General features: G+C 38.2%; 1 protein-coding gene across 1 annotated transcript in view; it reads left to right on the top strand.

Annotated features, from left to right (window-relative positions):
- Positions 1–12,675, top strand: part of PAPSS1 (3'-phosphoadenosine 5'-phosphosulfate synthase 1) — a 103,598-nt gene that overhangs the window by 35,900 nt on the left and 55,023 nt on the right. The window contains exon 6 of the mRNA XM_003796343.2: positions 12,000–12,113. Coding sequence (XP_003796391.1) covers positions 12,000–12,113 — 114 coding nt within the window. The remainder of the gene's footprint in view (positions 1–11,999; positions 12,114–12,675) is intronic.

Raw genomic sequence — 12,675 nt, 5'->3', positions numbered from 1 at the left:
CACAAATGGATCAATAAATTGTGGTATATGTACACTGTGGAATACTATGCAGCCCTAAAGAATGATGGAGACTTTACGTCCTTCATGTTTACATGGATGGGGCTGGAAAATGTTCTTCTTAGCAAAGTATCTCAACAATGGAAGAAAAAGTATCCAAATGTACACAGCCCTATTATGAAACTAATTGTAAGTCTTAAAATAATTCAGTTTGCATATGTCCTTTACCCAACTTTCTCTTATGTTAGCATCTTACATGTCCATAAAACATTTATCAAAACATGGAAATTAATGTTGGTATGACACTATAAACTAAAGCGCAAAACTTGCTGGATTTCACTAATTTTCTTCACTAATGTCCTTCCTATTCCTATTCTGGGATTTAACCCAGGATCACATTGTGTTTGGAGTTAAATTGTTTTTTAACTATAATTCTATAAAAGGAAGATACAGATTCATTTGGTGTCTGAAAAGCTTAGGACTTTTACATCTTGGTTTTTCTCCCCATGATTAAAAATTGTCACGATATGATTTTAGGCTCATGCTAATTAACTGGTTACCACACCTCCAGTCTTATATGTTTTTTTAGTTCATTCTATATTTGCAGAATCATCTTTCTGAAGTGTAGTCTAAAACATTTCCTTTTTTCACCCTAAAACATTGATTTCTCATTGTATATAAAGTTGAGGTGATTTACATTCAGGGTTGCCCATAGCTTGGTTATATGCTAAATATTTTCTTGCGTGTTGTCTTTATGTATTTTGCTGGAGTATTTCCTTCCTTCCTTCCTTCCCTTCCTTTCTTCCCTCCTTCCCTCCCTTCTTCTCTCCCCCCTCCCTTCTTTTCTCCCTCTCTCTCTTTCTTCCATGCTGTTGCTTGCCTTAATCTTTATAATCCTAATTAATGCCTTTCTCCTAATTTGTTTGTACCTAATTAATGATTGTACTAATTGCTGTTCCTTTTATGCAGATATTAATCTGTGTTATGCCTGACAATTTAGTCAAGGTTTGAAAAAGAGGAATAGAAAACCCTTAACATTTACTGTATCATAATGGACATAGGTCCAGGATGTTATCTTTTAAAATATTTTGTTCTCTTTATTAAATAGCCATTTTTTTAGTTGAGCTTCCAACCACCTGTCACTTCGTGCAGAGTACTTTCTATATGTTTTTAAATTTTATTCATTCAGTAAACTAAGTACTTCAGCGAAATTAAGAAACTTGCTCATGGACATGTCGGATTCTGACTTAGAATGTTCACATTTTCATATACTTCTGTCTTTTATTTTCAAGAGAGTTCTTTTTGCACCTTAAGTGAGGTATAATGAAATCTACATCCAGAATGGCATTCAGATTGTATTAATTTAAGAAAGAGAAATTTTCTTTTGAAAAATTATTTATTTTTATTTCAAAGCTGTGTGGTGACAAAAGAGATGCGAATGCTTCTTTCATGCTATTGCTTTCTTTTGGTGCCACCTTCCTTTCAAAATTTCACGTATGTGAAGTGACTTCACCTCCCACTGAAAGCCTGTGAGTCTGTCCCTGTTGTATTTTATTGGTTGATCCTCTTGGCTCCCAGATACTTAGTGGCATATGTGGTAGGCACTGTTGCAAACCCCGGGGATGTGACAGTGAATTAAACAACAAAACTTCTGCCTCATGGACTTTTAGTTTTGGTCTTTACAACTACTATTTCATTAATAGTGTATAGATTAGAAAGACCACATATAAATTTGTTTATTTTTCTTCTTTTATATCTTAACATGATATAGAATTAAAAAGTACAGTTGAAGGAAGAAGTACACATACATACAGCATACACCTGACTTCTTTGGCATTTATTTTCCTTTGGTGCTGCTTCTCAAAAAGTTGAATCTCAAGTGGACATCAGGGCAGATGGAGAAACCAGTGAATACCTGACGTTCAGCTCCAAGTTCATAGTCAGTGATGCTACCAGTGTGATTGTCCTCTGCACTTTCATTGCAAGGTGACTTGGTGTAATGTGCACTTTCCACATCGGACTCTCTTCTCTCCAAGGCTAGCAAATGCAACTCAACATCATTGCCAGCACAAAGGTATTTGTTAGGTTTCCCAAAGGCGAGCTGTGTCTTAGCACATTGTAGAGTTCAAATATAAATTGGGCTGTGAAGGAGATGAATATGTCACGTGCCGTGTTGCTTTTTAAAGCAGAGAATGATAACGAAGTCATCATAGCTTTATGTGTTTTGAGTGGGGAAGTGAGGATTAGGGGTTCTACATTAACCAGTATTACATAAAAGAACATACAAGTGTGTGCTGAGAGAAAGCTGTGGATAGAGGTGGAGCCTGTGGGTAGAGGTGAGACCACCAGCAATAATGCTCATTATTTGAACTTTTACTAGGCACTGTATTAGATACTCCAGTAGTATTACTGCATTTAACATGTATTAAAACTTTGAGAAGTGATAACAAGTATCCTCATTTTTTTGATGAGGAAACAGATTTAGGAGGTGAAGTTGTTAGTCCCAGGGCAGTTAAATTAGGATGGTGAGATTTGAACACATGTCCAGTGGATGCTGCTACCACACACTTGTCTTGCTACTTCTCTGTCTTTACTAATGTCAGATTCTTTCCATTTCAGGTTTCTTTTCTTTTCTTTTTTTTTTTTTTGAGAAAGAGTTTGATTTTTGTTGCCTTTAATAGAGTACTGTGGTGTCATAGCTCACAGCAACCTCCAACTCTTGGGCTCAAGCAATTCTCTTGCCTCAGACTCCTGAGTAGCTGGGACTTCAGGTACCCACCACAATGCCTGGCTATTTTTCTCTAAAAATAGGAGTCTCACTCTGGCTTAGGCTGGTTGTGAACCTGTGAGCTTAAGCAATCCACCTGCCTCTGCCTCCCAAAATGTTAGATTACAGGCATGAGCCAACGTGCCTGGCCCCATTTCAGAGTTATTTCTGAAATATGAATCTTTTCTCTGATTCCCTTTTATATTCCTTGGTCAATTATTTCCTAAGTGTAGTTGGGTTTAAAAAAAAATGGATAGGAATGGGCATTTCATTGACCCTAGAAAGATTTAATTTTTGAAAGTATTAAAAGCAGGCCAAAGATAATACTGCCTGGGTTGGAAGGAATATTTAGTATGTAAAGAAGTAACATGCCAGGCAGTATCTGTGGCTCAGTGAGTAGGGTGCCAGCCCCATATACCGAGGGTGGCGTTTTCAAACCCGGCCCCAGCCAAACTGCAGCAAAAAATAGCTAGGTATTGTGGCGGGTGCCTGTAGTCCCAGCTACTTGTGAGGCTGAGGCAAGAGAATTGCTTAAGCCCAAGAGCTGGAGGTTGCTGTGAGCTGTGACACTACGGCATTCTACCCAGGGGATAAAGTGAGACTCTGTCTCTTAAAAAAAAAAAAAAAAAAGGAAGTAAAGTGCCCATGCTTGTGCCCAGATAGTGTGAAATGTTTGCTTGGTGTAGTGTGAAATAAGAAAAATTGCAGGTTATCTAATTTGCCTTGGAAAATGTAGGCACATTTTTCCAGATGAATTATGATTTACTTAAATCTTAAACCTAAATCTAAGTGGTAAATAAGTGACTGGGGTTATTATACTACCTGTAATGAGAAACTTTTATTTCTAAAATAGTGAAGCTAAGTAAATTTTATCTCTCCTTCAGACTTAGTTTTATAAGACTTTTGGGGATATTTTATCACCTCACGAATGTTTTGATCTTTGATATCATTTGGGTGTCCAGTAAATCAGTTTAATTATGATGCTGTCTGGAGTTAGCACCGACCCCACAGGGCAAGGCTCAGTCCCACAAGATTGCCCCTATTTCAGATGCTAGCCACACATATGGTGTCCAGCCTACCTGGCCTACTCGTTTTTCTGCCTGACTGATAGCTGATTTAGGGGTTCTCATCCCCAACCCTCACTGCTAACTTGCTAGAACAACTCACAGAACTTAGGAAAACGTTTTATTTACTATTACCAGTTTTTTATGAGCCAGGAACAGCCAGATGGAGGAGGTAACAGGGCAAGGTTTTGGGGGGAGAAGTAGCAGAGCTCCCCTGCTTTCCCTAGGCCAGTGGTTCTCAACCTGTGGGTTGCAACCCCTTTGGGGGTCTCCTGCGTATCAGATATTTACATTACGATTCATAACAGTAGAAAAATTACAGTTATGAAGTAGCAACGAAAATAATTTTATGGTTGAGGGTCACCACAATGTTAGGAACTGTATTAAAGGGTCGCGGCATTAGGAAGGTTGAGAACCACTGCTCTAGGCCCTTCACCCTCTCATCGTTCACCAACCTGGAGGTTCACTGAACCCCATTGTTCAAGGGGGGTTTGGAGGTTTTATTTAGGCATGATTGAATAAGTCCTTGGCCATTGGTGACTGAACTCTTCTCTAACCCCTTTGCCTCCCCAGGGATTGGGAGTGGGGTGGGCCTAAAAGATCCGGCTCTGTGATGGAGGCTTGGTCTTTCTCGTGACCAGCTCCCATCCTGAAGCTGTCCAAGAGTCCTATCAGCCAAGAGCCATCTCTTTATCACACAAAGACACTTTGATAGTTTAGGGGATTCCAGAGGTTTTAGGAGCCCTGTGCCAGGAATTGAGGACAAAGACCCAATGCTGTATGTGTTATATTTTCCATGGTAGCACAACTTTTTATTGGAGGGAAGAAAGTGGCATGGTCTGGGACTTCCCAGAGAATGCGGTCTCCATGGAAATAGAAGTAGTAAATAGAGTTTTCTTTTATCTAATGCTCAGTATTACTTTGGAGAGACTCTTCTGAAGTGAATTCTACTTGGAATTTTTTTTTTAATGTTCTTTAGTATTATTTCACTGTCCACGAAAAATATGTTTTTATTTTGCTGTACATTTTGTTTGCTGTATTGGACATTTTAAGACAATGGGTACTTTGGTTACCATGTTACTTTAGCATAATGTTAGGAATCCTCTATCATCTTTGGGTTGTTAGATTTCTCTCAATCTGACTACATAATACGGTTGGAATAGCTACTGTGGTCATTTATGTAAAGACTGCATTTCTTAGCGTTTGGTCCAGAGGTCTTTATTTCTTTAACGTGCTTCATTTTGCATATATTTATTCAAGACAATAGAAGATGCCAACAAATGATGAGGATTTTTGATTTAATGTATAAATTAAACTCTTCAGTGGTCACTAGATGGCCTGCTAGTATTGCATTTTAACTTGGCTTGTTATGGCATAAAGAAGTAGGCTTTTTGCTGCTGGTTTTAATCTAAAGTGATATTTTAAATACTGTTTTTAAATCTACCTGGAACTATAGATTTACTAGTGCTATAAATTATTTAAAGGTTTGTCTTTTTACAAAATGGTGGCTTGGTGCGCTCAATGGGTTTTATACTGCACATAAAAGCCGCCTTCACAGCTCAGGTTTAAAGTGTTGCCAGAGTTCTGTTTTGTGTTCATGCTTTGGTTGTATGTAGTTTCGATAATAAAAATTTAACAGTTACATAAAAATATGAATGAGGCCTAGTTTCAAATCTGTTGAGCATATTTGGCTCAAGAAGAAAGTACAGAAAATATTTAAAAGGAAATGCTGAATATATGGAATTTCATGTTTATTAACATGTTCAGAGTTCTTCAGGAAGATTCAAATGTGAAGACGGGAGCTTCTACTATTCTGTGTGGTGAGTATTGTTTGCCCTGCCTGCCCGTGTGTAGGTGAAAACGATCATCTATTTGAATAAGGATATGGACATAGCATGTGTTAGGTCTTACACTGTGTTCAGTCTTTCAAACAAAAAGTTTTGTGTACCCCATGTTACATTTTCAAATTAAATGAATACTTAAAAGTTCATAATATTTAAGTGTTTCTAGATTTACAGTGACTGGAAGTCACTCATGAGTGGTAGTATGTGAATTGTTTACTGATCGTCTGCTTGAGAGGACTTTAGAGACTGCTTTAGAAGCATCCCTGTGACTCCTTTACCCGTAAGAGCCGGTGTCTGTGGAACTCTGCAGATGGGGGGTGGGGTGTCGAGGTGCATGAAGACTTTCTCCTGGAGTGGCTTATGGTCGATTTGGTTTTAAAGGAGATTTCTCGAAATAAAAGGTCTTTTATGTACAAGTTGAAGAAGCAGCACATTGTTTCTGACAGTTAACTACATCTGCGGAAATCCTAGAAACCCAAATAAAAGGGATAGTTTGTGTGGCAGGGACTTCCCATTCTGCTGTCCAGATATCGTGCCTCGCTTTGAGGTGGTTTTGCTCCTTTTAGGTGTTTAGTAGTGGTTTTGGAAATGGAGAAGATTTGTCGCTAGAATGTGGTAGAAACTAGTTGTGTCTGCATTTTTAAAGATCTTTTTCTTTTGTATTCCTGATAGAGACTCAATCCTTAGGTCTTTACACACAAATCTGCATAGAACTCATTTCCGTTAAGCAGATGCTTCCTGACCCTCTCAATTCATGCTCCGTTTGCATTAATTCTAGAAATAGTCACTTTAGGTATTTTCTTTTTAAAGAGAAAAACAGTAACAACCTCTTGAACTTTTATTTTGGCATTGGTTAGGCATCAGAAGAATTTTGTGTCTAAGTTTTGAGGCCGAAATTCATTTAAAAATATTTGCTGGATGTGAATTTTGAAAAGGGAAGAATTTTATAACGTTCTTGTAATAAAAACATTATTTTGACTCAAAAGTAAAATATGAGAAAAATTTTACCTCTTCTTAAAAAGAACATTATTATGACCTCTGTGTTAGTACAAATTACTAAAAACACATTCATGCTAAATTATGAGTAGTTTTCTTGTTGGTACAGAAAACGTTTCTTTTAAATAATTTGGTTGAGCTCATAGTACAGATATTACTCTTTTCATATTCAAACTAGTTTTCTTAGAGATAGATTTGCTCACAAATCAATATATTTGTGTTTGAACTTGGGGTGTGGTTGGAAGGAAACTAGTGTAGGCTGGGCGCTGTGGCTCATGCCTATAATCCCAGCACTCTGGGAAGCCAAGGTAGGTGGATTGATTGAGCTCAGGAGTTTGAGACCAGCCTGAGCAAGAGTGAGACCCTTTCTCTACTAAAAATAGAAAAAACTGGCTGGGTGTAGTGGTAGGCCCCTGTAGTTTCAGCTACTTGAGAGACTAAGGCAGAGGATCACTTGAGCATGAGAGTTTGAGGTTGCTGTGAGCTACAAAGATGCCGTGGCACTCTGTCCAGGGCGACAGAGTGAGACTCTGTCTCAAAAATAAAAAAAAGGAAACTGTAGTGTAGACATTATCTTTTGTGTAGCTCTTACTTGGAGCATCTCTTCAGAGGGATGGAGTCACATACCTAGTGCACTCTTGGTGTTGTAGGGCTGTGGAGAGGGACAGCTCCAGGGTGGGGGCCCAGCCCTGTGCCTGGAGCATCGCAGTGGGCCATGCACACTATTACTATTCATCGGTATTTGTGAGCTGAGCTGCAGGTTTAGCAAACTAGCTAAAAATGCCTTGTCACCTCCAGTAAAGACCGGAAGATTTGTCTGATGAATGGTTTCTTCTGACTCTCCAAGACTGTTGATAGTACCAGAAGTACCCGCAGAGGGGTAGAGCAGCAGACCCCTACCAGAACCTTCAAAAGGGTCTCCCCTCCTTGTATAGATTTCAGGGATCCAAAGAGAGCTTTATATAGAGCAGTTCTTACCATTGGAAGTTGAGAATGAGCTTCTTTTCTTTTCTGGGGTCCCCTTATCTCTTCTTACCAGACTTCATATTCTGGTTTTCAAAGTGCCAAGGGGTCTAAAGTGGTGGAAACAGAGGTTTTTAATTTTATTCACAGTGGCAGTGTTGACAAAATTGTTCACTTACCCTTAGTGGAATTGTTCAGGCCTAACTGAAATGTCGAGTACTTTTACTTTTTGTCTAGAATTTACGAGCACATTGATAGATCACATGGTGACCAGAAACCTGGGAGTTATAAATGTTTAATAAAATGATGAAAATGCATTAAGAACAATTTGTATGACAGAATATTTCATAACTTAGATTTTAGGAGAGAAACAGTAAAGTTTTTTGTTTTTTTTTTTGGTGGGGAGGAGAATAGCACTGGGACCTCAGTTGAAATCCCAGTTCCAACACTTAAACTCTGTGACCTTGGGAAAAAAAAACAGCCTAATTCTCTCATCTGTGAAGTGATAAATAATAAGTAGACCTGCCTCCAAGGTCAGGATTTTGTGAGTTAATATATGTAGAGTACTTAGAATGGTTCCTGGCAAATAGCAAGCATACTATAATTATTATTATTTATTGTGATAAGTACATTGGAAGACAATGTTGCAGGGATTGGTGGTAAGTCACTGACCCTTCCTGGGTCTCAATTTTCTCTTCTGCGAAGGGAGGATAGCAAAGGTTTCTTTTAACCTTCATAGGTAGGATTGTGTGAAGATTAAATGAATTAATCTCTTAGAATTGTTTCTCAACTTTTTTTATCTCAAGGCACACTTGAGCCTTTAGTTAAACTTTCATGGCATACTTAAATTATGTTGATCAAAAAAAAAAAGGGAAAAAAAAGAATATACTTACTGTGCTTTGAACTTCTTTTGAAAATAATTTAATGATTTTTAAAACTTTTTGCGGCACACCTGAGATCGTCTCATGACACACCAGTGTGCTGTGGCACACTCATTGAGAAATCATTGTCTCAGAACAAGGTGAGGTGTTGTGGTCAGCATCCTGGTAACTTTAGCCCCCACAGTTTAGACACTTCAACTCATTTAATTGTCATGACAGCCCTGTAACATATATGTGTGTGTCTTATGTATCTTTCATTTTGTTTTCAAATGACTGAGGAGGAAATGGGTGAGATGTTCAAGGTTGCATGGTTAGAATTTGAACTCCGATCCCAGGTACAAAAAGCCTGTGCTCTCTTTTCGTCATGTTTCTAGTACTGAGAACATCACTGTAGATCCCTGTTGCTTTTTTTTGTATCTCTCTTTTGTTTTGATGATCTTATGTCCTTGAAGTTTTATGATTCATGTAAATATTTAACTTTAAAGTCTCTTGGGAAACTGTATCCTATTCTTCCTCTCAGAAGCCCTAATGAATGCCTGACTTTTTTGTGTAGCTTCAGTTAATTTTAGAGGGTTTTTGGCGGGGGAGGGGGAGGGATGTGTGTATGTGTATGTATGTGTATAGAAGATTTGAGGTCTTGAGTTTATAGTTGAATGTGCAGTTCTGTATGCCCCGGGGCATCTCTGGGAGCTTTACATATCCAAGAAGTGAGTTGAAATGCAGTATGTATGTGCCTTTCACTTCATGTAGTCAAATCGTGTCCTTTCAGGAAAAGCTTATTCTGAACATTTATTTTCTAGCTGATGAAGTAATAGGCTTTGTATAGATTGCTGAGACTAGTTTGTCCTGTCTTGTGCCTGTGGATGGAACACAGTTGGAAGAGAGGATAGAAAAATGTCAGTGATAACCATGTACAGGGCTATAGGGTAATTTACTTTTCTCATTTGCAAATCCTCTTCATTGGTATTTTGTGATTTTAAATAATGATGTTAAAAATAATTCCTGGAGCAGGAAGACAAGCTGTGTATCTCTTGCTAGATTTAAACAGGAGTCTTTCTGTCTGCATATGGTTTCCTCTTCAGGTACACAGTTACATATTTTGTATAAACTGTGTATGTTCAGAAGGAACCACTTCTCTGAAACTTTCAGCAAAACGTCAGACATGCCGTCTTTTGTATGAGTTCATTGGAAATAACGTGCCCTGTCAATATATGGTTGTATAATGCGTATTTATATCTACAAAGAGAAAGTAGAGGCAGCCGGTGGGCTTCCTTTCTTCACTACTGGTTTTTAAGACCCTCATGTGGTATTCACCCTCAGTAAGCAATAAAATGGTTTGTGGCTGTGGTCTTTTTATTTTGTCTTTGAGGAAACGGAGAAGGGAGAGTGGGAGAATTGGAGGAGAATAATTCTGTCTAGATTCTCAGAACTCACAGGGGCTGCCTGAGCAGGGTCACCTAAGCCTTTTTTGAGCTCAAGTAGCTTTGATACTTAGATGTGGCCCTTGTCTTTTATCCTTTACTGAAGATATTCTGTAAAACCAAATGATAAGTTGAAGGTTTTTTTAAATGTATTCTTCAGGAAAAATAGTGGAGTGTGTAGATTCAGTTATAAATTCAGTTATAGATTCAGTTTTTTTGGTTAATATTTTATTTTGGATTATTTTTAAAATTGTTTTGTATATTTTTAGGTAGACTTTAGGTTCACAGCAAAATGAATGCCGTGTCCGTTAGGTGGAGTCCGCAGCCTTTCCAGATTAGCTTCTTTCGCTTAGCCATGTGCATGGAAGGTCCCCCCAGGCCTTTCCATGGCTTGATAGTTCTTTCTTCTTAGTGTTGAATAGTATTAATATTGCATTCTCTGGATGCTCCAATTTGTTCATGCGTTTATCCATTAAAGGACATCTTATTGCTTTCAAGTTTTAGCAATTACTAGTAAATGTCTATAAATACCGTGTGCTGCAGGTTTCTGTGTAAACTTAAGTTTTTCACCTCAGTTAGGTGTATATCAAAGAGTGAAATTGTTGGCAAGAGTATGTTTAGTTCTGTGACAAATTACTTAACTGTCTCCCAAAGTGGTTGTACCATTTGCCTTCCCACGAGCCACACATGAGAGTGTCCTTTGCTCTGCGTCCACAGCAGCATTTGGTGGTATCAGTGTTTTGAATTTTGGCCATTCTAATTAGTGTATTATGGTATCTTTTTCTAAAATTTGCAATTCCCTAATGACCTATGATGTTGAACTTCTTTTTTATGTGCTTGTTTGCAATCTGTATATCTTTTTTGGTGAGGTCTTTTGCCCATTTTTAAATTGGGTTCATTTTCCTATTGATGAGTTTTCAGAGTTCTTTGTATATTTTGGATACGGTCCATTATCTAAAAACATCCTTCTTGCCAATATTTTTTCTCATTCTCTTGAGAATTATTTTATTTTGATTAAGAAAGTACTGTGTGGACACATGTATAAAAAGCCCTCAGCCAATGCCAATTTTCTGTGGTTATGGAGGTCACCTGACAGACTTGGCTTTAAAAACAAGTGAAAGTGATTAAATGCATTTTAGTAATTCATCCTAGGGCTATGACAGGCGTATGAACAAGCCCTGTGGAGCGCTCCCTCAGAGCAGTGTGTAAGTGGGTATCTTGTGGTAATCACAAATATATACTTGTAGACTCAATGAGGAAAAAACACTGTCCCAATGTCACGTTGATATAAATGAATACTTCAAGCCTGGATAAAAGTTCCAGGCTGCAGGGCAGCGCCTCTGGCTCAGGAGTAGGGCACTGGCCCCATATGTTAGAGGTGGCGGGTTGAAACCCAGCCCTGGCCAAAAACTGCAAAAAAAAAAAAAAAGTTCGAGGCAACAATTCTTATGGGATCAAAAAATGCTGTTTTTCAAACCATAACGTTGAGAATAAAGCTCACATATTCTGCAATACTGTGTTGCTTAATAAGTAAAAAGGTAACTTTTGTGACACAAGTGGCAAAGGTTCACATAGAACATGGAATGAAACGATTTCGTGCACCTAAAGAGAGTAATAGGCTTGGAGAAAGAGTCTCAGGTGGTTACTGGAATCCTTGATAGGGTTGATTATCCTGACTTGCTTCGTGTGTGGCAACTGGGTGTTGGCCCTGAAGCCAGGACGTGCTAGAGAATGTTTCAAGTGATTTGCCATTTTTGCTTCCAATTTCTTTATCGTTACCTTATTTGGAGCCACCTGTTATCTGCAGTTGCTTGATTTTGACATATATCGTGTATTTTAGGAACTTAATCTTTCCCTCTAGATAATGGGACATTATGCTTAAAACTTTTTGTATGTGGCATGTTATCCAACTAACATTAGGAAAATGGGGGCGGCGCACAGCTTTCAGAGCTCTCTTTTATTCTTTTTTGGGTCCCATTTTGAAATGTTAATTTTCTTCCTTAAGATATCCTTTGGCAAACTCAAAATTGTTGAATCAAACATGGAATTGTGCTTCTGTTATATAGGATATTGTACCTGTGGATGCCTCTTACGAAGTAAAAGAACTGTATGTGCCAGAAAACAAACTTCACTTGGCGAAGACAGATGCAGAAACATTACCAGCATTGAAAATTAATAAAGTAAGTTCCTTGTTGCTTTTCCTTCCAAGTGACATATCCTTCCATACAGTTGTTAAGTTTGTTAAATTTGCAGCAGTATTTGAGGCCAGTGGTGGTAGCAGCAGGAGTAAGGGTGTTGTAGTATGTATCACAGTTTCCAGGGATAGGAAATGTGTTTAATTTGTGAAACCAAGCTCTCAATTTACTACAGCTTTTACTTGTTTTTAAGTTATAATATTTATTTATTTTGAAATGTCAAAGAACAAAGATTATCTGAGATCTTTAGGCTTCTCAGAAAGAATGAATACTAAGATTAAGAAATACCATACTAAGTGAAAGGGATATTTTCCCCTTTTACTACATTTCCTAATTTCCTGCCAGACTCTTCACTCTCCCTTTCTTACGTTGTTAAGAATAATTCTGTTGGCTGGGCAAGTGGTGGCTTACACCTATTCCTAGCACTCTGGGAGGCCAAGGCGGGTGGATTGCTTAAACTCAGAAGTTTAAGAACAGCTTGAACAAGAGCAAGATCCTGTCTCTACTAAAAATAGAAAAACTACCTGGGTATAGTGGTGGGTGGGCC

This window comes from Otolemur garnettii, unplaced genomic scaffold (genome assembly GCF_000181295.1).
Source record: "Otolemur garnettii isolate 467f Iridium unplaced genomic scaffold, OtoGar3 scaffold00103, whole genome shotgun sequence".
NCBI lineage: Eukaryota > Metazoa > Chordata > Mammalia > Primates > Galagidae > Otolemur > Otolemur garnettii.
Note: the sequence above shows the minus strand (reverse complement) of the source record. Positions and strands in the feature narration are given on the sequence as shown.